Source organism: Ipomoea triloba, chromosome 9, assembly GCF_003576645.1.
Source record: "Ipomoea triloba cultivar NCNSP0323 chromosome 9, ASM357664v1".
NCBI lineage: Eukaryota > Viridiplantae > Streptophyta > Magnoliopsida > Solanales > Convolvulaceae > Ipomoea > Ipomoea triloba.
The window spans coordinates 2017760-2044008 of NC_044924.1; the positions used below are offsets into that span (position 1 = coordinate 2017760).

At 37.1% G+C, this 26249-nt stretch overlaps 5 protein-coding genes across 6 annotated transcripts in view; 2 read left to right on the forward strand and 3 right to left on the reverse strand.

The window, feature by feature from the left end:
• Positions 1–1089, reverse strand: part of LOC116029973 (probable DNA helicase MCM9) — a 9673-nt gene extending 8584 nt beyond the window's left edge. Inside the window, exons 1-2 of one of the 2 annotated variants that reach the window (XM_031272036.1) lie at positions 754–1089; positions 572–674 (exon numbers count right to left, since the gene is read on the reverse strand). In XM_031272036.1, coding sequence (XP_031127896.1) covers positions 572–674; positions 754–872 — 222 coding nt within the window. In that variant the 5' untranslated portion in view covers positions 873–1089. The remainder of the gene's footprint in view (positions 1–571; positions 675–753) is intronic. The other variant, XM_031272035.1, reaches the window with a different exon arrangement.
• A 495-nt stretch (positions 1090–1584) lies between these two features.
• On the reverse strand, positions 1585–8016 carry LOC116030507 (LMBR1 domain-containing protein 2 homolog A-like). Its single transcript, XM_031272766.1, has 14 exons — positions 7598–8016; positions 7354–7430; positions 6927–7085; positions 6607–6820; positions 6384–6470; positions 6109–6248; positions 5598–5678; positions 5118–5182; positions 4597–4769; positions 4212–4342; positions 4037–4124; positions 2990–3206; positions 2414–2520; positions 1585–2285 (listed from the first exon to the last, which is right to left on the reverse strand). The coding sequence occupies exons 1-14, from the start codon at positions 7763–7765 to the stop codon at positions 1875–1877; spliced, it is 2118 nt and encodes a 705-aa protein (XP_031128626.1). The 5' UTR covers positions 7766–8016; the 3' UTR covers positions 1585–1874.
• Positions 8017–8631: 615 nt separating this feature from the next.
• Positions 8632–12384, reverse strand: LOC116028600 (2-carboxy-1,4-naphthoquinone phytyltransferase, chloroplastic). The gene is made up of 11 exons (XM_031270360.1): positions 12150–12384; positions 11523–11790; positions 11096–11199; positions 10735–10806; positions 10385–10523; positions 10155–10261; positions 9973–10063; positions 9859–9897; positions 9669–9779; positions 9486–9551; positions 8632–8936 (listed from the first exon to the last, which is right to left on the reverse strand). The coding sequence occupies exons 1-11, from the start codon at positions 12257–12259 to the stop codon at positions 8799–8801; spliced, it is 1245 nt and encodes a 414-aa protein (XP_031126220.1). The 5' UTR covers positions 12260–12384; the 3' UTR covers positions 8632–8798.
• A 2034-nt stretch (positions 12385–14418) lies between these two features.
• On the forward strand, positions 14419–18534 carry LOC116030179 (ABC transporter G family member 11-like). The gene is made up of 6 exons (XM_031272342.1): positions 14419–14795; positions 15513–15592; positions 15857–16321; positions 16507–16602; positions 16699–16824; positions 17255–18534. The coding sequence occupies exons 1-6, from the start codon at positions 14486–14488 to the stop codon at positions 18233–18235; spliced, it is 2058 nt and encodes a 685-aa protein (XP_031128202.1). The 5' UTR covers positions 14419–14485; the 3' UTR covers positions 18236–18534.
• A 3161-nt stretch (positions 18535–21695) lies between these two features.
• Positions 21696–25443, forward strand: LOC116030180 (ABC transporter G family member 11-like). Its single transcript, XM_031272343.1, has 6 exons — positions 21696–21999; positions 22113–22192; positions 22394–22858; positions 23087–23182; positions 23974–24099; positions 24185–25443. The coding sequence occupies exons 1-6, from the start codon at positions 21711–21713 to the stop codon at positions 25121–25123; spliced, it is 1995 nt and encodes a 664-aa protein (XP_031128203.1). The 5' UTR covers positions 21696–21710; the 3' UTR covers positions 25124–25443.
• Positions 25444–26249: the final 806 nt, after the last annotated feature.

Here is a 26249-nt window from a genome sequence, read left to right on the forward strand (position 1 = left end):
AAAAAAAAAAAAAAAAAAAAAAAAAAAAAAAAAAAAAAAAACTAAAACTAAAACTAAAACTAAAACTAAAACTGAGATTTTATCCCTATCAGTTGCGGCAAATTATACTATATTACTATGGGCCACTTGTCCAAAAATAACCTTCAGATTCTTATCTATAGTTGACACATTATCTGCAGACTGCAGTTGACAGTTTTTATATTTGTAGCTATCATATTATGTGTCAGCAATTATCAACTCATTTGTTTACATGTACAAAATTTTGTTAACTATAGGTACAAAATATGTTAACCTAGGTACGGAATATTTGTATAGGATTCACAATAACCCTGGTCCAGGGTATAACAATTGATCAGTTGCTTAAGTTTTGTAAAAACCGTACAGATCTGCCAATCGAGAAACTCATAAAGTAGAGAGATAGAAATAGAAGGGAAAATCAGTGTAATCACGCAGGAACCACGGACGCAGGTATTCTTATTTCTCCAGTATATTATATTCTGATTATATCATGAGTCATGATAAATTGATAATGCCATATAATGACCTTACATATTACTACTGAAACTAATACCTGAGCCAAAAAGGCGGCTTCATCGAAAAGCCGTAGATAATCTTCTGGTTGTGAGAAAATGAAGTGAGCCAGGTCCGGATACTCATCCATAATCTCTGCAAAACTGATGAGGAATGAAATTACCAAAATTCCGATTGAAATTTTGTTTGGAGTAAAAATGCGGAGAGTATAATGGAGCTTACTCTACGTGGAGAGGGTAGTGAAGACGAGGATCCGGAGCGAGAAGGATGGACTGGAGCTGCTCCGAGTGGTGCGTTTCCAGGTACTTCTGCAATTTCACTTGTTGTACTTCAGTATCCATTCTATTTCCTGTATCTGATTCACTGTTCCGGTGAGTGTTGTCTGTGCGAGTGAGAGAGAGTGAGGGTCTGAGGGACTGAGGGAGAAAGGAAGAGAGCGTGCTTGCGTGTTTGCGAATTGCGATTACACTTTGCCGCCTTGTCGCCACAGGTATATTAGCGCGGGAACAAGATTTATTTGGGCTGCTATTTTGGATTTCCCCACTGGGTTGGGTGCCTTATCCCCAATTAGCCAAGCCCATTTAATCAAGGCAAATTATACCATCGCTTTGTAAATTGTATCCTGATAAATATTTTTTAATATACTTAAGGTTAATATGAATTGATTGATGTGTGAATAACTTATGACTAAATTAGTTAAACAGTTATTTTGGTAACACCACAATGTCTCTGTAAAAGTTACTATGAATAACCTAATCTAGTTTACATCTATACTACTTTTACTAATTAGGATTACAATAGCAAATTATATCATGAACCAAGATCTATCTTACATTGTGCAATATAGTCTAAAATTTCATTCAGACTGCAGTTAACATATTATGTGCAAGGCACAAAGGATTTTCACCCAAAATACATATTTGGATAGTGATGGCAAACTTTTCTGGAATTTATAAGCCATACTCAAATCATAGTAACAATAGTAGTTCCAGGAGCGTTTTTGAGTCCATTTCGAAGCCTAACGAAGGACGAAATCATCGACAGCCAACCACAGAGTGGAACCATTTTGCTATTCACTGATTAGCACAAGTCATCAAATACATGAAAACTATGAGAAAAAGCAACAAACTATTGCTTTCCACCTCTACATGGTGAGGCCACATTACAGTATGGCAAAACATGCCCTTGAAATTTTCTAGAGAGAGAATCTGTATAGATTAACTGTATGGAGAAAAGAACAAAATTTGTGACCTACTGAGTATATACTAATTCTCTTACTTTGAACCTGTGGCTTCCTCAACCGTCAAGGACTCAAGGCCATTCTGTAATTGTTGAGAACATCATCAGTCCCATATATGTGTTGAGTCCGCAGAAGGCTTTTTTATCCTCTCAAAAATTTCATCCAGGGATTCAGGTGAAGCATGCGAGTGCATTGCTTCGGGACCTTGACGTAAAGGGATGAATCTCCTGGCCTCGATGTTGGACTTGAAACTGAGAAAACCATTCTTCACTGATTCCCAGGTTGAGTTGCTCCTGGAGGATGGTTCAACTTGCATATCTTGGGAATTGTCTGCTTCATATAAAGAATTGGGAGTGTCCCTGCTGTTCTCACTTGAGCCGGTCTCTATTGCCTTGTACTTTTTGCTTGTTCCATCATGGAAGCTGTTGTGTTTTGCTTCTTCATTCAGAAATTTTGAAGGGGTAACTTCCCCACCCTCCATTAGACGCGATGACACTGTTTTTTCGTGGGAAAGCTTAAGCAAAAAGTGCAAAACCATTATCAAGTCAGATGCATTATGGAAGTTGTTGATCAAACCCACAGTTTCATCATAGAGGAGAGAAGAAAATATTTTACATTCATATACTCAGATCATTGACATACCGCATGACTGCTAACAGACTCAATGTCCAAGCTCGAGTTGTTGAAATTTCTAGCCAAAGGAACAATAAGTTCACCAACTTTATGACCTTGTTCGAGCCAAGTACGTTCTGCAAATAAAACACGAGAAATAAATTACTCCGTATAATTTATATGTGCTAAGCAAAGATGATCTCAGTAGGTACAAACTGATAGCATATGAAGATACAGTGTCCAAAATCTGAAAGAGATGTACTGCAAAGGTAAAAAGATAGTTGGAGTATTAATTTGTTCCCACCGTTGAAGTCGTGATGAACAAAATGTTTCATAAGGATCCTTCATTGACTTTAGTTACAAAAATACCTTCACATTTGATGAAACAGTGGCAGCAAAGGTCAAATATTCCAATATTTTTCATTGATATAAAATATAAAATTTAGATTTGATGAGTCAGAATTAGCCCCCTCACCCCACCTTCCTAAATCCACCCATGATTCCAGTAACTAAAAACTTAAATGTCTCACATTATATCTATTACGACCAGAAGAATGATTTCAGCAGTGTGATTTAGCATAAAACTGAATGCTGTCATCTGCTTACCTCTCTGTAAAATGATCAACCCAGAAGTATCAAATCCATCTATATCCTCAGCCTCTTCACTTTGCACTTTGGTAATTTTCCAGTTCCCAAAGTAACTAATGATTCGGCCAAAGAAATTACTTGCAACTGCTATGGTGTAAACAACCATAATAAGTGGATAGATATTATTGAACTTCCTTCCAAAGAAAGGGACAGCATCATCAATATTTCCCATTCTCTGCATATGGAAATATTATCATCACCTGGGATAGTGAATGATTAACAGAAAAGAGATAAAGCACTTGTATTGATAACACTATTCATCATGTCTGACTTTGTTTATAAGTCATTTTGCAGACTTTGTTAGCATATTGGCGAGCTACTAGACAAGCAGAAAAGGAAGGCAAAGAAGAGAAGATATATAAATCATACCAATCATACATATACATATATATATTTAAAGACCAAGACAATCAACACAAACCTTACCGGAAAAGTCCTCCCTTGCCAATGCAAGCAGTACGTGGCATCATAAACCCAAGAAGACCAGTGACATGTGGCATTGTGTGCATAGTCTAGTGGCAATGCAACTCCTATGCTAGCCTCACATCACTATTCTAATATTGCCCTAGGTTAAGTTTCCCATCAAAGCCCTCCCTCTATTTTTGTCCAGATGAGAAAACCAGTCTATGCACAAATGCTATGTACTAGCTAACATTATCAATGCATCATACCACTGCTAGTTTGTGATGGGTAGCTCTGATACCATGTATTTATGCGGAAAATATGAAGAAAATAGATTGATTAACAAGAAGAGAGCTTATTTCTTATAGCTTTCACCTGGGAAATACATGGCTATTTATACAAATAGGACCAACACATTGTATACCCAACAACACCTTGTACGCCCTTAACATTTCATATCCCAATAACAACTTTGTACGCCCTTAGCATTCCATATCCCAATAACACCTATGTATTCCTAACACCACTTTACACTCCTAACATATAGGACTCTCTAAATAGATTAAACTAACAGCAAAACATTGACACAAGAAATACACTTACCTTTTCAAAGACAGTCTTGGCACCATTCCCAATACGGATAAGGTTTAGAAAGTTGTATGAAATTGGTGGTGCATAGCGAGCAACCATCCTAATAAAATTTAAAATGTGATTTACAGTATGAATTGTAAACAATGCTGCTCACTCCGCAAAAACAAAACTATGAGAAAAGACATACGAGCATATCATAAGTAAGCTGACTGAACTTGTTTGTCTTGGAGTCAACGAGTAAAATGTCAGCATTCCAATTTTGAATAAGGAATAGTATGTACACACACACATATACATCAAAGGAACAAAAGCAGCAACCTGCACCCAATAGAAATGAAAAATCAATTAGCAACTGGAAACAGTAACTTCATAGTAGCAAGTTTTCAAGTAGCTCTTTTGGTTTGAAGGCGAAAATTGGACTTGGTAATAGTAAGCTTTGAAACCACTTTACCTGCCAAAAGTGGGTGGACAAACCAACTATTCATGGTTCTTGCAGTTATTAAAATTTCCAAGTCCAATTGGCTTAGCTTAATGTAAGTGCAAAAGAAACAAAGAAAAGATGAACACTTTACCTGCACAAGTAGCTCATGCTTTTTCACAGCATTAATGAGAAGAGAGAAAAGAGATAAATCAACTGCAGGTAGAATAGTTGCCTCAGCCAAAAGGATTGCAACTGACATGCAGCCTAAAATGATAGCAAAAATTCTCTCAAGCTGCTTTCTCATTATACAGCGCCACACCAACTCTACAAAAAGTTTTGAAACTTAAATTAACTACATATCAATCAGAAATCATTCAAGATGCATTCCCCATATGTTTTGTCTAACATGACTTGGACAGGACACTATTCGTTTGTAGTATATATGAATACAGAGTGTGACCTTAAAGATACATATTGTGCCTTATTTTGCTTAGTAGATACTATATACATATTGTGCCTTATTTTGCTTAGTAGATACTATATACATATTATGCCTTAAATTTTTAACAAATATGAAAAATTGATAGGGCATTTGCAAAGATAGTAATTGTGGTGTCATTCAAAGGATGAGAATGTACAAACCCAATAGGACTTATTGAATCTGGAAATCACCTATTACTTCAAACATAGACCCTAGCCTGCCACTTCTTTCTGGCCTGAAGCTTGATACATACCTCCTGCATAAAGCTTTATACTGTTAAGAAGCAATAGGTGGGAATAATTTCTTAATCAACAAAAACATATCAAAGAAAAGATACTGCTTCATTTCAGCATGAACCCTAACCACAATTGTAATACTGCTATTAATTTAAAACCTAAAAACTACAACTGAGTCAATGGGCTCTACTGCTGTGTCCTTGCCAGTTGATTAATGATAAATCCAAGATGGCACCAATAAAAATAGAATCCACACGATATATTGTTAAGCCTTAGCACATTGTTAGGGGGAAAAAAGGAAGCATTACTCTCAGTTTCTACCTTCACCTTGTAATTAATTTTGAATTTATGAGTTTATATAGAAACAAAATATCCAAAAATGTTAGAATTTTCTTTGACTATGAGCAAAAACAGGAAGTAAGAAGAAAGACAAACCATCCATTGGCATATCGGTGTTCATAGTTCTTCATAGTGTCTTCCAGCTCAAGTGCTTCAGTAACAAAATTGATGTATTCACTGAATAAATAATTTTTTTTAAAAACATTAGTACAGTTAAAAGATGAAAATGCAATTAAATTTATCATTGTTTGCATGCATTATTAAAGATGAGTGTTTCACCAGACAATTCTCAAATATGAAGTAACCTCTCAGTGAACAAGATAAGAAATCATGGAAGAAAAATTAAATATCACTAGTATGCACTCCTAAATCCCTATGTCTGTAACCAGCAATCTTTCCTTAAACCATCTGTGCACAATGGTAAAAAGAGATGTTACAGTAGAACTCAGGGAAGGGAATTATCATAAAAATTCCATTGAAGGATTTTGATTCATATTTCCTTGTGAGTTACAAGTTACTGATTAGGAAACTGAAAAGGACTGGGCATCGTATGCAATAGACTTTAAACTTAATGAAAAATCAGATTAATTTCTGAAATTAAAAATACCTTTTATATCGATAGTATTTTTCTCGAGCTCTTCTGAGTTGACGTCTAAGTGCTGCCATTGTTTTTGGATCAGTATCATAATCCATATCATTTTCTCCTAACCTTCCACCTTGTGGTTTGAAAGAAGGATCTTCACTAAGCTGCATCGAAAAAATACTCAATGTGTCTTAATCATTGGAGAGAAACTGACAGAATGTGTCAGAGAAGCATGGAATAGATTGTAAGCCATGTGAATATGCACAAAGACCAAAAAGATGCCAAATACTCTTGATTACCATCTTCACCAGCATCTTATCAATAATAGTCATGTATGGTCTTAAAGGATCACGCTTTGACATTTGTTTGGATGTTGCTTGTGCAACCTGACATGTAAATCATCATCGTAGTTAAATTGCATAGCAACAAATCTGAGAAACTGTCAGGTCAATAATTAACCAGAGATTGCATAGCATTGGATGCTCAGGAAAAAAAATGAAAATTTCTGGGAATAGAGCTTACAACTATAGAATTTGAAAATTCTCGATGGGCATCATCAAGTTTGACAGCCATTTTAGCCACCACATGCGAAAGAAACTTGTGACGAGTTGTCCAATCAGCATTTCTCCAAAGGCCTTTGGGAATTTCACTCAAACCAAAGCCAAGGAGAAACGCCCCAATTACAAGACCAAACGTATTTGAACAAGCCATGGCAAACCCAAGAATACCCCCACTCCTGCAAATTAATATGAACAGTATGCAAAATGTAAATTAACAAAATAATAATAATAACCAGCCCGCAAAATGAAACATCAAGTCATTCAACAAGGCAAACGACAAACCAGTTTTTTCGTAGAGTAATGAGCAACGTTAATCCAAAGAGTCCAATAGAGCCAACAGTTAGGTAATAGAACAGGTGTACACGTGCACTGGTCCTCAATCTTTCAGTCACAGTGAAATCCCCAGCATCTTCATAGCCCTGAAGTATAGGTACCACAGCCCTGTTTAGAAAATATTTTCATAATATATGAGAAAATTTCAGCTTCAACTAAAGCTCCCCTAACCACCAATGCTTCACAAGTCCATCAGAAGCAACATTAATCTCTTAAAATAAGTAAATCGCTGAATTACTAAAACCTCAACTACAATATTTCATAATGACTCATCCTAGAGCATTCCACTAAAAGAGTCAAAAACATAGCCAAATTGTTAAAGTAATCACCAATAAATATGAAATTAAAGTAAAATAAAAGGCATTTGTTGGCGTACCAAGTAAGGAGAAATGTACTCCAATAAGACCAGATCCAGAAGAAGTAGATTACTCTCCTATCATGATTACTAAGCGTCTGCACAAAGAGAAAGGGGAAAAACAAATCCGGCAAAGTTAGTTTCTATTTACAAAAATCTTCAGCTGCGATAGCACCAACACACTAGTTAAAATTCGGCAATGTAGATCAATTATTATGTTTCGTAACTCATGGTGGTTTTAGTGTTGAATTGATCGGGAACGTACGGTCCAGATGTCGGCGGGGACGAGAATGATGATGGAGAGAGAACAGAACCAGGCGTAACCGACGGTGCAGCGGACGTATCGAGGGGCATCTGGTCCGGCGAAGTACCAGAGAGTCAGCCCCACCATACCGATCGTTAGGGGCAATGATATCATGTAAAACACCCACATTTTCTGTCCTCTCTCACTCGCTCGCCGACGCCGATCGCTTTTACTTTGTAACAGAATCGCGGGAAAATAGGGGGGGGAATTTTTTCCAGGTCGACCGGGCGTTGAGTTGCTTAAATTTGAGGTATGGAAATGGCGACAAGAGAAGAAAAGTGAAAGGCCAAAGCTACGGCACGAGAGAGTCGATCATGGTGCAATGGCGCATGCGGCATGGCTGGCTCGGACACTCCCTTCCTTCACCGCCAATCTTTCAAACGAATTGTTTTATTATGCTATGGAGTACGATGATCTCTAGTAGTAACGTATACTTTGGAGGTTTTTTTTTTTCCTTATAGAGGTAAACTTAGTAGGAAAATTTTATATGACGGATTATCTAATAAAATATTGGTACAAATTATTTATTAGTATGATTATCATGCTTCATTTGCTTTCAATATAAAAAGTTACAGTGAGATTATAAAACAACTCAATTATTACAATAGCCTAAAGGCCTAAATGTGTAAAATTAAATTTAAACCACTCGTTCAAATTTGACTGCTAAAAAAAATTGACAATAAGCTCAACTTGACTTGTAAGAGCTAAACTACTCGACGCATATGACACTAATGACATACGATATAAAGTCATATGAGAGAGTGCTAATGCACTACTCAGCTAGCAATTGTTATACGGTGGACCATGGTTCACACTGTTTGTGTGGACCATGATCCAAAAAAGTTGTTGTTTGACGTGGTGGTTCAACACCTTGTTCCTTAAGCATGAGGTTAGGGGTTCGATCATGCTTAACTCATATGGTATTTATGATGTAACCCAATGTGTTCGATATGTTTAACATATTTACGTTAGGATGTTTTAATAGAACTACAATGTGTATAAAATAAAATTCAATAATAAGTCTCACATATTTAATGTATATTGTCAAATTAAACTATAGTTGAACCAAAATAATACTGATGCTAATAGCCAAATACATATATACACGATGTTCCATTCTAATCTGATGAACTCTAAAATGATGGTAGGGGTGGGGGGATGATCAGGTGAGAAGAACAGGGCTCATGTTGTAGTTCCTTGCAAAGAATCTAGCTACCACCAATCCAGCAGCCAAAGCAGCACCAAACAGAGCATGGAGTCTCACACAGTAATACTTTGCCATAAAGATCTTTGTTTTGTCCTAGTTTGCAAGCACAACACACTCAAGATTTATCATTTTGCAGGAAAGAACATAAAAGTTGCAGATGACTATGCTCATATTTTGTAGGATGGGTTTCAACTTGTGTGTCATTTTCACTTATAGTTCTCTGACTATCAATTTGTTCCACTATTAGTTTCTTGATTTTTGAATTTGTACCACTTTGAGTCCTTCTAGTAAGTTTTCCAGCCAAAAATCCCGTCAAGCCAACATGTCTATTGGCCTTTTCGGTTTGAACCGGTCAACTATGTACAATCTAAGCTGGTTTATCTCCTTGTGGTTCTTTGCCGGCTAAAGTCATAAAGCGAGTTTCACCCAGAATACATTTTCAGGGTTTCTCGTAAATCAAAGCATGTGCACAATATGTGTTTGGTCAAAAAACTCGCTAGAAAAATTAAGTGGTAAAAACTTGATGTCAGGTGGACTAATAGTGGAAAAAAAATTGATAGTTGATGATTATAGGTGGAATTGCGAAGGAAAATCGATGGACCAAAAGTCGAAAAAACTCTTTGGTGGGTAGTTTGCACTTACTTCATGGTTTTTTTCCACAAAACTAATCACCATTCTTCCCATTGGAATTGTTAGGACAGAGAGAATCTGCAACAAAAAAGCAACTGCACTTGATGAACATGTTAACCTGAATGTTAAAGACTGCAGACAAGAAGCATGAGCAGATTGTAATAAAATTAAAGAACAGATTGGCAGCAAACTTACAATGCTTGCAGAAGGAAGAGTTTTGGTAAAGCCAAGAACAATCGTGAGCGAATAGAGTGCCATGACAGATGCTTTCACAACTTCTGCGCCTGTTTTTGTACCGAGCCTGACCTGCAGAGATAAAAGAAGGCGAGAATAAGATGTGCCCGAGTTGTGGCTTGTTCCTTCCACACGAGTTTCGCTAACTCACCAGAGGAGAATATTTTCCTACAGCCTTGTCGTCGTCTATCTGAATTATACATCACGTGTTAGCACCATAGACACCGCAGAAGTAACTGATCGAGACATGGAGGGGCAAGATTACCTGATGGAAGTGACTACAGAATAAGATGAGGGAGGTTGTCAGACCGACAAGAACTGATGCTGAAAGGATCGTACCGGAGATGGGTAATATGCTATCACCAAGCATCGAGGCAATTAGTTAGTCACGAAACCAACTTTTATGTCAATAGTAGTTATAACAGGTAGATAAGAAAAACGAACAACCTAGTACTGCTCTGAAGCAAGTAAAAAGCAGTAGTAGCGAATGGACCGAAAGCTGCAAAGCACAAAGGCTCACCCAATCCCTGGTAGCTTAGCCGAAACGGTGGGCACTGAAAGGAAAAAAAATTTTAAATCCCACTATGTCAACGATACATAGACTCTTGGCATGGCACGAGTGAAACCTATAATAAGATTGCATTGAATGTTTTACACTCGATAATCTTTTAACTCACCTGGTATATGTAACCACAGGTAATTGCAGAAGCCAATAATAGTATAGCACGCAGGTTTGCAGACTGTAGAGAAGCCCATACAAGCCCACAGAAGCCAAGGTCAAGTGATACATAAGCAGCAATAAGAGTGCCTGTCCGGCTGGTAAAGCATGACGAGATACAATCAATCAAACACCACGGTAGAATACCAAATAGCAACACAGAATTATTTAAATGACGTTAACATTATGGATGCAATTCGTGCAACAGCCATGTGACGTTTAGGAGTTCCATTCGTGATTCGACTGAAGAAAAGATATACTCGGGAATAATGTGATTTGAGTGCAATGTTGAACAGATTAAGAGCTCACCTGCCAACTATGTTAACGACTGATTCTTTCTTATTCTTGTCTGCTCCTGTGTCAAAATCATAAACGTCGTTGCTGCCATATTACAAAGATATTGAATAAAAAGGGGAAAGGACATTTAGAAGGGATGCATCAATTTTTTAAGGCTAGTATGATTGATGAGATGAAAAGGTTTTAATTTCACTTAAGTTCTGGTATAAGAAGGTCACACGAGAAAAGATGAGATATATCCACCAGAAGAGAAAAAAAAGGAGAAATCCAAAAGAAAATGAAAGGAATTATACTTTCTTGTTTGTGTAATGCCTAGAGACAGTTTTGATCATAGCACCAACAATAAGTTACCGAATCAGAAACCGAAAAGCACCTTAAGTTGAGCCATGTGATGATAAGAACGGAGGAAGCTAAGAGTGCCAAGTAACGCGTGACAGAAAATAGGCCTGCTTGCAAATAGGCAGCTGCACTTCCTACCTGTTCACAATATGATTGGAGGGATGCCAGGAGTGAGTGTACAATCATAGAAAAGTAAAACACGACACGGTCCACCCTAAAGCTATCAAAAAAGTGTTTCCAAAAGAATTTTTCTCGAGCACTAGTCAAGTTTCAGGAGAGAATTCCATATGTGACCAATGAAATAGCGTCCATATCAACCTCTATGGGGTTTCTGTTACTTCTTTTGTGCACCAACGACTAATTGTAACACCCTCGTCCTCATTGTAAATGCAAGTAGAAAAATTTACGGGCATTACAACATTGAAAGTAACGCAATGCATAAAGAAGCAAAACGAACTTACAGTTAGAGGAACCAAGGCCACTGAATATATTGGAAGTTTCACTGCCCGCCAAATCAAAGTAGCTCTAGAAATATTTTCTTCCTTTTCCTCATTGAGAGCATCCGAATGCTGAGCTCTGCAAGAAAAGAAATGCCTCAGGTGCTGGTGTTGCCGCCTTGATTCTCGCCACCGTAAAGCACTCCTGCTGTTACATCTGTTCGTGCAACCGATACAGCAAAATGATCTATACACAGAATGTGAATTGATCCCGCAACCGAATTTTGTCAGCCTGCCCAGACATCAAATGTGGCCTTGATTCTTGAATTTATGATAATTATCAAAAATGAAGTTCCACAGAAAGTAACCAAATGTAGCATAGCAAATTCTCATCTTCAATCATATGATCTTTACACACTAAACAGGCAAACATGGAAACAATTCTGAAATCTTAAAGACAGATAAGGGGCAAATCTCAGCATCACCTTCATCACTGTAAATATTATCTTTCTCCTAAGTCCTAACCTCGTACTACCCGAATAACAGACACCCATTCAAGACAAGAACAAAAACATAGTACACCCCAATTACCCCACTCCCTTCTTCTCATTCAAGAAAATGAAACATGGGTTACATGGGTATTCGACTTGCCTAGAAAAGCTGTGGCCTTGATTATGGAAATGGCAGTAATTGACTTTACTGAAGCCGAAGCCAGGACCGCCATTAACAGAGCTACACAGTGGGGCGGCTGCCAGTGCCATCAACCACCTCCACCGTTGAAATTTCAGGCTCCGGGCACTTCAAATTCTTGGATATCTAATAATAAACCCCTCTTCAATTTTACCTTTTACTTGCTTTGTCAAAGCACAAAACCACACAAGGCCAGTAAACGAAAACCTTTTCCTTATCCATAAGCAAAAGCCTATTTTGTCCTATCAATAAAGTCATCAACTTTTTTTTTATCTGCAAGTGGTCAGCTTGTCACTGGGCATTTTTAGCAAGTTTCATTAACAAATTAATAAAAAAAACATCACCTTAAACTACACCTAATTCCTCTTTGACAACGTTAATATCCCTCATTTCATCTTTTCTTTTGAGGTTGTTTGGACACAAGGACTTTCTCCGTCCGGATCCACCCGTGTTCGCTCATTCCGGGAGGCACATACTCACTTGTAAAATTCGAACCTAAGTTCTTACGAAATTTTTCTCTACAGAGAGCTTCCTTGTCATTTGAACTATCTATTGGTTAAAGGATATATATAAATTCTTGATTATTATTATTATACTATAAAAATGGGATATTTTCAGCAATATAAACGCATCCTGTTTCAAACCCAACAACCGAGAATTAAAACCGTAGCAGCAACGTAAGTACGTAACCTTGGGATGTAGAATGCCCGGTTGTTAAGGAGACCAGTTGACGGTTGGGGAATTGAAACCCTTAAAAAAAAAAAAAAAAAAAAAAAAAAACAGGAATTGAAACCTCAAAGGCCGTTTTAAATGCTTGCTGGCTCGCTTCGATCCAAAGCTACAACAACCATTTCACTACATGCACTCCTATGCAGGGTATCTTTTCTCTAGCACAAACAAAATGTGATGTTAGAGAAAAATGGCATAAAATTTTATGGTTCCCAGTAATCCTTACATAACACACGCACGCCAGGTGTACATATATACGAAAATGTGGTGGAAAATCATTCACTGTATAGGCATATCTCCATCAATGCACGTAAGTATCTCAGCTCACAAAAAGTCATAGCCAAACTTCAACATTTTGCACTCTTTGTTCAGAAAAAAAGAAAAAACAGAACAAAACAAAATAGCCATATATATCTTATTGAGTAGTTGTTATAGTATAGAAGATATTGCATTTTAAAGAATAAAATTATAATATAATAATTTAACTATTCAAACATAAAAAATAAAAAAATCAAAATGGCAATAATTTTAAAATAAAACTATAAGATAATAATCTAATTATATATTTATATACACAGACACACAACATCGTTTTGATTCTAGATTAGAGAAACAAATTAGATATAGTGACTCTTTGTTTAGAGTAGATATAGTAGATATAGTGAGGCTGCAACTAGTAGAAAAAAGTATAGAATATTACATTGTAATTGAGTCAATAGTATTTAAAAAATCACTTTTAATATGGTAATGACAAATTTTATCTAAGTAAACCCACATTTAATTCACTGGCCGGATGTGAATTAAGTCAAAACAAATTTAGTGGATCCATGAGTACTTGCAATACCAGCCACAATAAACCATCTCTTTTTTTTTTGTTTGAAACCAAACCATCTCATTTAGTATAGCTCGTGCATAGGGATGGCAATTGGTTGGCCTCAATCACTAATCCATTATTATACTTTCTCTTTTTTCAAATATTGCTACCTACTGAACCAGTAATAAACTAAACTTGTGGGTTGTCTTTATACTTTCTCAGCTCACCTTACTCCTAACTTGCAACTGGATATCCACCACAGGTACCTATCGTTTATACTCTTATTACAAAAATTGCAACCCACCTTACCTGTTCATGCATTTATGATTTGTTTTTGTAAGCCCAGTGGATCTTTCTCCGTCTGCTTAATTGAACGGTTCGAGTACACTCACCTTCGCTCCAGGAGGTACGGGAGCTGGCCCATGGAGAATTATCACTTGCCACTTGAGCTCGGGCACTAAAAATGACACGTACCAAGAATACATGGCCGGGTCATGCATGTATTAAATTCATCCACACGAGTGACGCGACCATATAGGTACAGCATGACGAATTGAATTTGGCATGCACACACGTCACGTCCTTGTCATTTGTCAAACAAGTCTGTCCATCTATATCCCTATATATATGAAGCATGCATTGTTAATGCAATAAACATGCGAGATTGAAATTAAACATATTTCTTGAACTGAAACAGTAAATATTATATTCTTCAAGTTCGATCTCTGATCTTCTTGCCTTTTTTTTTTTAGCTATGGATTCTGGAATCATACAGTGTGATAGTAACAGATTCAACACTGTCCCGTTGGAGATGGAGACAGCCGCCGGTGTGTCGTCGATGCCGAAGGACAAGAGACCAGGCGGCGGAGCAGAAGCGGCGAAAGTAGACGTCGGCGGCGGCGTTTTCTTGACGTGGGAAGATCTGTGGGTGACTGTATCAGTTGGGAAGAAAGGGAAGAAGGCTATTCTTAAAGGTCTCACCGGGTATGCGAGGCCTGGTGAACTCTTAGCCATCATGGGCCCTTCTGGCTGCGGCAAATCTACCCTCCTTGATACTTTAGCAGGTATATGCGCTAAACATATAATATATAAACATAAATGTGCAATCTAATTACGAGTTTAGACTTTTTTAGTTGAGATGGAGCATATGTTATTTATACATTGAGATGGAGCACATGTTTCAATGAGTCATTTCCATTTTTGGTCCTAATGTTATTGAGGCATTGCCAATTTTAGTCCACTTCATTAATTTTTGCCACATTACGGCCAGTCTTATTTAGTCCTTGCCACTTTTAGTCCACCGTTAAAATTTTAGTCAAATTGCCATCCAAAATAGGGGTATTTTTGATCTTTTCATGCTTTGGTCATCCCCTTGACCATTTGCAGTGGTTTTCCTTACACATTTTCATCCATTGAAGAGGTCCGGTAAAAGACATGTGAGCCACATTACAAAGCCATGGCTTTCACCGGACCTCTTCATTGGATGAAAATCTGTAAGGAAAATCACTGCATGTGGTAAAGAAGATGATCAAAGCATTAAAGGATCAAAATACCCTTGTTTTGGACGGTTACTTGACGAAAATTTTAAGGGTGGACTAAAAATGGCAATGACTAAATAAGACTGGCCGCAATGTGGCAAAAATTAATGAAGCGGACTAAAATTGGCAATGCCCCAATAACAATAGGACCAAAAATGAAAATGAATTTATACCACCAGCTCTTCAGTCATTTATAATTCATATATAATATGCTGAATGGGCATTTATACTGTTGATGATCAGGAAGACTGGAGCTGACCACTAGGCAAAGTGGGGATGTATTGATCAATGGTCGAAACCAAACACTGGCTTATGGAACATCGGTATGTAATTAAATAAATCACAAAATTAATGTCTGTTTGACTAGTAACCACAAAGTTATAAATTTGATTCACACTGGAATCCTTTATTGGCCTTATATTGGTTGTGTAGTCAAATGTTATGTAAAGATCAAGCCTCAATAGATGTTGTATTGACTATTTGTACTTCAACATGTTGAAAAAGTATAAATGAACAGATATTACAATGTAATAGGAAAACGTTACAAGTAGTACTAAAAATATGTATGTATGTGGTGAAATCTTCAGGCTTATGTGACGCAAGAGGACACTCTGACTGCGACGCTAACGGTGCGCGAGGCCGTGTACTATTCCGCGCAGCTGCAGCTCCCGAGCTCTCTGTCCAGATCGGAGAAGAAGGAGATAGCGGACACGACTATAAAGGAGATGGGGTTACAGGACGCCATGAACACGAGAATAGGAGGAGGGTGGGGGAGCAAAGGGATAAGCGGTGGACAGAAACGGAGAGTGAGCATTTGCCTGGAGATTCTCACCCGCCCCAAACTTCTCTTCCTCGACGAGCCAACCAGCGGTCTGGACAGTGCCGCTTCCTACTACGTGATGAGCAAAATTGGGCGGTTGGCACGCGAGAATCGAACCGTGGTTGCATCCATTCATCAGCCCAGCAGCGAAGTTTTCAGCCTCTTCAGTAGCCTGTGCCTGTTGTCTTCTGGTAGAGTTGTCTATTTTGGCCCTGCTTCTGCTGCAATCCAGGTAAATATATACCATATTTACCAATTTCTTGGTTTCACAGCCTAGGCTGGGCTAGTTTAGCTCTTAACATTGTGACTTTTTGCTTGTTAGATTAAAAAAAAAAAGAGTTTATTCTGTGCACACTCTCGACAATGGTTGCTAGATTTCCTAATTGCCTCTCAAAATAATGACTTTTGTTGTTGCAGTTTTTTGAAACCAATGGTTTCCCTTGCCCAACTCTCCAGAATCCATCTGATCATTTCCTCAAAACCATAAACAAAGATTTTGACAATGATGATGAGGTAAAATAAAATTGCCCCTAAACTTGCATGTCTCCCCTCATATTAACTTCAAGAAGCTTATTAAGGTGTATATATATATATATACAATGTGAGCAGGACATTGAACAAGGTTGTGCTAGAGGCATCCCCACAGAAGAAGTGATCAACATTCTGGTAAACTCATACAAATCATCTGACAGATACCAAGAAGTTCAAAGACAGGTTGCTGAGATATCCAAGCAGGTAATCATCATCATCATACTTAGATTTCTTGATGCTTCAAAACTATAGGGAATAATTTCAGTTAAGTTGGTTAGATCATTGACTTGGTAATCACAACATTTCAAGTTTGACTCGCAGTAAAAGCAGTTTACTTAGGGATGTTAATATTAATCCAAAACTATGAGTTGACCCCATAAGGTGTCCAATTTAGCCCGTAAGAAAATCAGCCTTATAAGCTCAAAATCAATAATTCTGGTAGGGCTGAAACTGAATGCGGGACAGCCCGATTAACATCCGTAACTGGGTCTATTGGCATTCTTATTTTGAGACGGGCAACTTTGAACAAGCAACTCAAACTGATTTACTTTATTGTTGTTCAAGTTTGAGTTTACCCAGTATATACCCAATTGTGGTTTCTTAGTCATCCAAAACTGAGTTTATTACATTTCAGGAAGGAGAAGAACTGAAGAAAACCAGCCGTGCAGACGTTTTCACCCAAAGCATTGTGCTCACAAGAAGATCTCTCTTGAACATGTTCCGCGACCTTGGCTACTACTGGCTGCGCCTGGGAATTTACATAACATTAGCTGTCGGACTAGGATACATGTACATCAATATTGGATACACCAACAATTCCATCCGGGCAAGATGCTCAGTGCTGGCATTTGTCGCCTCCTTCTTTACATTCATGGCAATCGGCGGCTTCCCCTCATTTGTAGAAGACATGAAAGTGTTCAAAAAAGAAAACCTCAACGGCCACTATGGGTGCGGGGCATTTATGATTGGCAACACACTTTCTTCCCTGCCATATCTCCTTCTGGTGTCAATCATTCCCGGAATGATTGCTTATTTCCCAGTAGGGCTCAAAAGGGAATTTGGGTATTTTGCATATTTCGCTTTAGTCATTTTCATGAACATGTTTTTAGTAGAAAGCTTGATGATGATCATTGCCAGTTTGGTCCCCAATTACCTAATGGGAATCATCACCGGAGCCGGATTACAAGCCCTAATGATCCTCGGCGGCGGCTATTTCCGGCTGCCCAAAGATCTACCAAAGCCGTTCTGGCGGTACCCAATATATTACATTGATTTTCAGAGGTATGCTTATCATGGCCTATTCAAGAATGAGTTCTTGGGGCTGAGATTGCAAACGGAAACCGGTGGGATTATCGCCGGAGAAGAAGTTTTGAGGGATCAATTGCAGGTTGAAATGGGTCATTCAAAGTGGATTGATCTCTTGGTTTTGATGGTGATGGGGGTTGTGTATAGGGTGGTTTTCTTGTTGGTTGTGAAGGCAAGTGAGAAGGCTAAACATGTTGTGAAAGCAGTGATGAGAGTGTCACCAAAACAAAGTCACCAGGTTGTAGCCACCTTCCCTTCTTCTACATCTTCCCATACACCAAGTCATACTACGAGGTTTCTAAACATATAACCCGCACAGACAGTGCAAATGGTTTTTTTAGTTATGAACTGTGAATAAAGACATATGAGGGGTATGATTTCACTCAATATGATAGAATTCTTTGTATTAAACTTTAATATTTCTTTTTTAGATAAAAAAAGAAGGTACCCAAAGGATTTTTCTCCTCCTCGCAGCACCTAGCTAGGCTATCGTAGCAAGAAACTCTAATGTTATGTATATGTATGTAGTTGTTGTATTCTATGGTATACATAGGTATACCTCTCGATCTTGCCCATCAATGAAAGTCATCAACTTTTTTTAGGAATGAAGTTAATTAGCAACTTTCCAGTAACCAATCAATAAAAAACATCACTTTAAACTACATCTAATTCCTCTCCGAGCAAAGAGTATATAGATTATTCTTGATTATTATACTAAGGGTCCGTTTGGAAAGTAAGAAAATGAGTAATTTTTCATAAAACATTTTCCTTTTCCGTATTTGGTTGTGTTCTGGAAAACTATTTTAATTTGTTTGGTTCATTTTCTGAAAAATAAACATAATTATTTTCAATTTTAAATATTTAAAATATAAAATGATGGTGGTAGTTGGGTGGGGTGGTGGTGGCCTGGTGGGGGTGGGGGTAGTGGTGGGTGGTGGGGTGGTGGGTAATAGGTGGCGGGTGATTGGTTACTCTACTGCTGTAAACAGAAAATGACCTCCCAAAAAAGGGAAGTCATTTTCTGAAAAATCCAATCTATTTTTGATTGATCACATTTTCCTCCTCTAACCAAACACTAAAAACTCTATTTTTTGGATTTTTAAACGCACGGGTTAGATTCAGCAGTGTAAGCGCATCCTATTTCAAACCCAACCAAAAATTAAAATCGTACGACCGGTTGTTAGAGATACCAGTTGACAGTTGGGGAATTGAAACTTCATTGGCGCTTTAAATATAATGCTCGCTTCGATCCAAATCTACAACCACCCTTTCACTACATGCACTCCTGCGCAGGGTATCTTTTCTCTAGCGATGAAATTATAAGTTTGAATCTCAAGTTTTCAAAAAAAAAATAATAATAAATAAAAAAAGTTTGAATCTCAAATTTAAAACAAAATATACATGAAGTTTTTACATAAACTTATCTTTAGTATTTTAATTTTATTAAAATTTCAATAAATATATTTATATCATGATACTGGTTCGAATGCGGACAGTGCTTCCCGTGCGCGATGTGAATTTACCATTAGATATGCAAAAATGCACCACACTGTTCGAAGCATAACATTATTTGTTGTTACGTAATTTGTTAGATATTTCATACAAAATACAATATCGACCGAACGTAACTTGTTAGATATTTTGCACAGGAGGAACCTGACGGGTGCAATTATGACATTAGAAATGAATATTAAGAGATACACATAATAATTTAAAACATGATAAAATGTAATCTAGAAGAAGAAAACAAAATTACATAAATTTAGATAAAATGATTCCGACCCGTGATGTCTTCCCAGGGTGACTAGATGAAGAGAACATAAATCAATCTATGGTTGTAAGCAATTTGGTTAAAGGCGCCAAGCTCTTAGGTCTGCATCGACAGTTACCAATTAATCCTCAACCACAACTTTGAGTTGAACTTGGATACATAGTCCAAGATATTAGGGTTTACCCACTAGTAAAATGTTGGAAGTTAAAACCATATTTATTTGCCACAAAAAGAAAAACAAAAAAAAAAACATGCATATAGTACGGCACGTTTTAAAGTTAAATGAAATTGTGTCCATTCATTTGACATGTACAAGACAAAACATACGTATGTTAATTGCCAACCTTTACATATTATCAACGTCATTTGGTCAATTTTGTGGGGTTATTGGCATCGAAATGGAGTCTGCACCACGTGAAACTCAATATTATCTTTTAAAAAATACTGCATATAAACTCCAACTTCTTACTTCCAACTTACATAAATAATATTATCTTTTGAAAAAATGCATTTTGTACCGTAAAAGTGGTAGTTTAGTGGGTAAATTATGATTCTCATCATATTAAAATGCATTTTGTTCACCATGCATTCGACAGTCTTGGAGGGGATAGTTACAGGTTTGAACCCTAGTGCGGTAGTATATACAATATAATGCAAAAATTAGTTCTACAACAGTACATTTCGATCATATTCTAGAAGCTTATATAACATTATTTGTTGTTACGTAATTTGTTAGAAATTATTGCTACAACAGTACATTTTGATCATATTCTTCTAGAAGCATAACATTATTTGTTGTTAAGTAATTTGTTAGATATTTCATGCGAAACACAATATCGACCGCAAGAAAGTAACTTCACATGATAGTCTCATGTGATCACTAAGGAAAATAACTACGGTACAATTTAGTGAGAAAAAAATGTCAAACAATTTATATTAGTAACTAATAAGTGATAAATTTTATTTTATTATTTTAATTATTGTGGTTACAAATTTTCTATCTCTCTATGTAATAGATTTTTTTTTTGGGGGGGGGGGGGGGGGGACATAAGACCGTTTCTTTCAAAATGCAATTCTTTTTAATGAATAAATATTAGTATATTTTATTTGAGAAGTATTACATTTTCACCAATATAAAAAAGGTAAAAGCAAATGATGGATATAATAATTTTCAATAAATCCCTGCAAATGATGGTTCTTTGAGGGAAAAAAAAAAAGTAAAAATACGTTTGAGAGTACACACACTTATACCCAGCAGGCGCATTTCAATAACGTGCTGGTTGGACTTCCAGAGTGGCTGCCAACGAGTGATCACACTAAATTATTACGGAGTATTATTTAATCTTTAATTTAAAAAAACTGGTTGTTCCAACTTCTTCTTCTTCTTTTTAAAACATTTTGTTATTTATTTTTTGTAACAAATTTTAAAAACATAAGATTTTTAAAATTTATGTTATGCAACAGCCGGTTTCTTTATTTAATTTTGTTATTAAATTTATAATTATTCTTTAAATTAAATTTTGATATGTTTAATTAAAATATAAATAATTATAATTATAATTTTTAGAATGATAACAAATAAATAACTAGAATATAGTTTGTGTAAAATAGTGGGTCCACAAAAAAACTTGTTAAAAATTCAAACCGTTGGAAACAACAGTTTTTAAAATTAGACGAGATAGTTGATGTTAGGGCCCATATGTAAAATGTGAATGTTCACAATTTACATACTGAATGTTTACTATGGTATAACTATTGCGACTATCGAGTTCGTGTTGAAAATAATACCAAGAAAATAATAGCGGGTCCATATATTAAATTAAATTCAATATATATATATATATATATATATATATATATATATATTCATGAATAATTCATGCACGTATATATATACCCGCATACACGCACTAATACTACACAAGTAATGCATATTATTTCTTCAAGAACTAAAAGATTATTAAACCTTTAATTTCTTCTTTCTATTTCATCATATCCTCTTTTGATTTGGATAATGGATTCTGATCATGAGTCCACCATTAAACCGCAAGCTAGTAAGAAACTCAACCTTATCCCATTAGAGATGGAGACTCCAGCAGTTTCAATGGCAACAACCCAAACAGAAAATGGCGGCGGCGGTGTTTTCTTGACGTGGGAGGATTTATGGGTTACTGTGTCTGTTGGAAAGGAAGGGAAGAAGCCTATTCTTAAAGGTCTCACTGGGTATGCCACACCTGGTGACCTCTTAGCCATCATGGGCCCTTCTGGCTCTGGCAAATCTACTCTCCTTGATGCCCTAGCAGGTAAGTAATATTAGGTTGGTAACCACAAAATTTCAAGTTTGATTTAAAAAAAAAATGTTTGGAGTTGAGCACTAGGCAAATTTGTGAGTGTTTTTTAACGTGTACACCACCAGGAAGGTTGGAGTTGAGCACTAGGCAAAGTGGGGATATTCTGATCAACGGTCGTTCACAACCATTAGCTTATGGAGCATCGGTATGCAAATTACTCAGTCTATCTACATATTATATCAGTCACTGTCTGAAATTGTGCACTGGATAAACTCCTATTGTGACCTAAGCATACAAAAAATCATAAACCAGCTTATTAAGTTGTCCATAGCTGTTCAGTTTAAATCAAAAAATTAAAACTGATATTCAAACTTGTGATTTTGTGGTTATAACCGCGAATTGGCAGGCGTACGTGACACAAGAGGATACACTGATTGCGTCGCTAACGGTGCGAGAAGCCGTGCACTACTCGGCGCAGCTGCAGCTCCCGAGCTCGATGCCGAGATCGGAGAAGGAGGAGATAGCGGACATGACGATAAAGGAGATGGGGTTGGAGGGCGCCATGGACACGAGAATAGGAGGAGGGTGGGGGAGCAAAGGGATAAGTGGCGGACAGAAACGGAGAGTGAGCATTTGCCTGGAGATTCTCACCCGCCCCAAACTTCTGTTCCTGGACGAGCCAACCAGCGGTCTCGACAGTGCCGCTTCCTACTACGTGACGGGCAAAATTGCGGGCTTGGCGCGCGAGGGAAGAACCGTCGTGGCGTCCATTCATCAGCCCAGCGCCGAAGTTTTCAGCCTCTTCACTAATCTCTGCCTCTTGTCTTCTGGTTCTGTCGTCTATTTTGGCCCTGCTTCTGCTGCAATTCAGGTACTATATATATAGGAAAGGAGAAAACTAATAATTAATCACAACTTTAAATCTGAGAAAATTGAATGCATCAGATTAAATTTAAGAAAAACTAAAATCTGTTATTTAGTATTAACGTTTTGCTACATAGCCTATATATATATATATATATATGCATGCATTATTGGTTTTGAAGTATTATTATATTGTTCTTTGATGTTAGTAACATATGCTGTTTTGATGATGCAGTTCTTCGAAACCTGTGGTTTCCCCTGCCCAACCCTCCAGAATCCATCTGACCATTTCCTCAAAACTATAAACAAAGATTTTGATAATAATGATGAGGTAATTAAATTAAAATTACTTCTAAACTTGTTAATGATGCATTATTTATGCCAGCTCCTTGAATGGTTGTTAATGTCTCTGTCACATTTGTTACATATATACACTTTAGTACGTTTTTCACTAACCAATGGCGGAGGAGAACACGTACAAAGCAATCTAGTACTATAGGGTCCACACGAAATACGTGTCTAATTAATACAAACTGAAAAGAGATAAATAGTTTATTCTACGAGGCAAAATTAAAGATCAATAGTGATACAAGTTTAGGGTCTTAGTCACGCCCCAATCAAATCTATTCCTACATTTTATTCGTAAACTACTTTCTCAGAGAGACAGCAACGCCTTCGCAAGCTCGAATCCACCCCTTCCACAACCGGATGCCACTAGACAAGAATACCATTGGCAACTAAATCAACTATTAAAAACAAAGCAATTTAAAAATATAAGATAGTGACTCATCATTGTGCATGAGTACAAATTTTGACCACAATATCTTTCAAATCTCTAAAAATATACGAGTAAAAGTTATGCATAATTATTTTAACTTTATAAAGTCTTAAATCACCTCAATCTAATCTCATAATATAATAATAATAATAATAATAATAATAATAATAATAATAATAATAATAATAATAATAATAATAATAATAATAATAATAAATCCATGCGTGACAGATTTAAACTCGTTCAATTTGACAAGGACGGTTCAGTTATATTCATAGGGTAAATTTTTATTTGGACCCAAATTGAACTAATTGGGCTCATCTCTATACGAATAATGTGGGCAGGACATTGAACAAGGCTGTGCTAGAGGCATCCCCACAGAAGAAGTGATCAACATTCTGGTAAACTCATACAAATCATCTGACAGATTCCGAGAAGTTCAAACACAGGTTGCTCAAATATCCAAGCAGGTAATCATCATCATCTTACTTAAATGTGCGTTCTGAATGAAGTTGCAAAATTGTAAAGAACAAAACTGAGTTAATTACATCTCAGGAAGGAGAAGTGCTGAAGAAAACCAGTCATGCAGACTTTTTCACTCAAAGTATTGTGCTCACAAGAAGATCTTTCTTGAACATGTCCCGTGATCCAGGCTACTACTGGCTGCGCCTAGCAATTTATGTGGCTTTGGGTATAGGCCTTGGCTACATTTACCTGAAAATTGGCCGGACCTATTCTTCGATTCAGGCCCGATGTTCTGTCATCATGTTCGTCGCTACATTCTTCACCTTCATGGCGATCGGCGGTTTCCCTTCATTCGTGGAAGACATGAAAGTATTTCACAGAGAAAATCTGAACGGGCACTACGGGTGCACCGCATTTGTGATCGCCAACACGTTTTCCTCGCTCCCATTTTTGCTCCTCGTGTCGCTAATCCCATCGGCGATTGCTTATTTCCCCATCGGACTTCAAAGAGGATTATTTGATCACTTTGGGTACTTTTTCTTGTCCCTTTTTGCCAGCATGTTAGTGGTGGAGAGCTTAATGATGATTGTCGCCAGCGTGGTTCCGAACTATCTGATGGGGATCATCGCCGGAGCTGGAATTCAGGCGCTGATGATTCTCGGCGGCGGGTATTTCCGGCTGCCGGAGGATTTGCCTAAGCTGTTCTGGAAGTACCCGTTGTACTATGTTTCTTTCCATAGGTTCGCTTACCAAGGGCTATTCAAGAACGAGTTTGAAGGTCTGAGATTCTCCGGGATGAGAGGAGGTGATGTCATCGCCGGAGATGAAGTTCTGAGAGATGAGTTGCAGGTGGAAATGGGGCATTCAAAATGGTTTGATCTGTTGGTGTTGGTGGGGATGGTGGGTTTGTATAGGCTGCTGTTCTTGTTGGTTGTCAAGGCAAGTGAAAAGGCTAAACCTGCCATGAAAGCACTAATGAGAGTCTCTATGGGCCCGGACAACCTCAACAAAATTAGTTTCGGTGGTTGAATAATCACAAATTTCAAAGTTTGACTCATAATGCAGAGTGCAGCCAGTCAATTAAGATCAGTTGGTTTACCTCTATGTAGTCATTAGTGGACTAAGATAAGCTAAGGTCGTAATACAGGCTGTTGGTTTAATTTATTTCGTGCACGACGTTAAATAGTGACTGTGGTTTCTCCGTCACCTAAAAAGTTAATAATAATGTAAATTGTGCCCACCTACCCTACTACTACCGTACACTCAAATCTTGTATCACAAGCTCTAGCTAAACTTAAAAGAGTGTATGTGTAGACAAATCATTATATAGATGCATATCTTTTGCTCTATATGGTGCTCATATATGTATATACCTACCATAAAATTGTTATATATGTGTATAAATATTGGATGTACTTGGGCACTTAGCTTGCTTGTTTCCTTCTATAGTATGAATAGATAGGTATACCAGTATTTCTTTTACAAAAATGCAGGGCAGTTGTTTGTCTTATAGTTGTATTTATGTGTTTTGTACTTGCGTATATATATTTTTTAAATGCCACATTCATTAACAAGTTATTACATAGTGCTCTAGCTAACTTATTGATTGAAATTTCAATTGCTGGGACCAACAGAAATTTGGTAACTTAGATTGCGTCCACTCTGATTCTCCAATTTTTTAACCTTTCTCTAGTTTTTTCAAAAAAATGGTACAAACAAATTTTACAAACATGTAATCCAATTATAGTTTGGAACATATGTAAATATAGGATAGGACAATAGACTCCTATGCGCATGTGTCTTAAAGAGTTTTGGGTATAGGTAAGTCTTTCCACCAACACCATATTACATATGTCTTACATATATTCATCGTGAATAATAAGGTTAATTTGATGATTAACCTTCTATGTCGACTACCTAAATGTGTGTTTAAATGAAGTCTGTTTTGTGACCTTAACCAATAAAGGACAACGTTTTGAAGGGTTTGACCCGAGTAGCTGCCAAACAGGTTCAAGTAAGAAGAATAGGGTTTAAGTTGTATTTCACAGCAAACAAAATATATCAATCTAGCAATGCATGCATGCATGAGGTTTCGAAAAGAATCTGCATGCAGGATCATAGTCTGCCGAATAATATATATATAATCCATCCATTA

Bases quoted from the DNA above. Each gene is read 5' to 3' on its own strand.
- LOC116030179 (XM_031272342.1), top strand. From the start codon at position 14,486: ATGGATTCTGGAATCATACAGTGTGATAGTAACAGATTCAACACTGTC. The intron at 14,796-15,512 runs GTATATGCGCTA...GTTGATGATCAG, and splicing joins CCTCCTTGATACTTTAGCAG to GAAGACTGGAGCTGACCACT. The intron at 15,593-15,856 runs GTATGTAATTAA...TGAAATCTTCAG, and splicing joins CACTGGCTTATGGAACATCG to GCTTATGTGACGCAAGAGGA.
- LOC116030507 (XM_031272766.1), bottom strand. From the start codon at position 7,765: ATGTGGGTGTTTTACATGATATCATTGCCCCTAACGATCGGTATGGTG. The intron at 4,343-4,596 runs GTAAAGTGTTCA...TATTGGGTGCAG, and splicing joins AGCATGAGCTACTTGTGCAG to GTTGCTGCTTTTGTTCCTTT. The intron at 4,125-4,211 runs GTATGTCTTTTC...AAATTTTATTAG, and splicing joins AGCTTACTTATGATATGCTC to GATGGTTGCTCGCTATGCAC.
- LOC116028600 (XM_031270360.1), bottom strand. From the start codon at position 12,259: ATGGCACTGGCAGCCGCCCCACTGTGTAGCTCTGTTAATGGCGGTCCT. The intron at 9,898-9,972 runs GTAATCTTGCCC...TGTATAATTCAG, and splicing joins TCTGTAGTCACTTCCATCAG to ATAGACGACGACAAGGCTGT. The intron at 8,937-9,485 runs GTAAGTGCAAAC...CTTGCAAACTAG, and splicing joins TTGTGGAAAAAAACCATGAA to GACAAAACAAAGATCTTTAT.
- LOC116030180 (XM_031272343.1), top strand. From the start codon at position 21,711: ATGGATTCTGATCATGAGTCCACCATTAAACCGCAAGCTAGTAAGAAA. The intron at 22,859-23,086 runs GTACTATATATA...TTGATGATGCAG, and splicing joins CTGCTTCTGCTGCAATTCAG to TTCTTCGAAACCTGTGGTTT. The intron at 24,100-24,184 runs GTAATCATCATC...ATTACATCTCAG, and splicing joins TTGCTCAAATATCCAAGCAG to GAAGGAGAAGTGCTGAAGAA.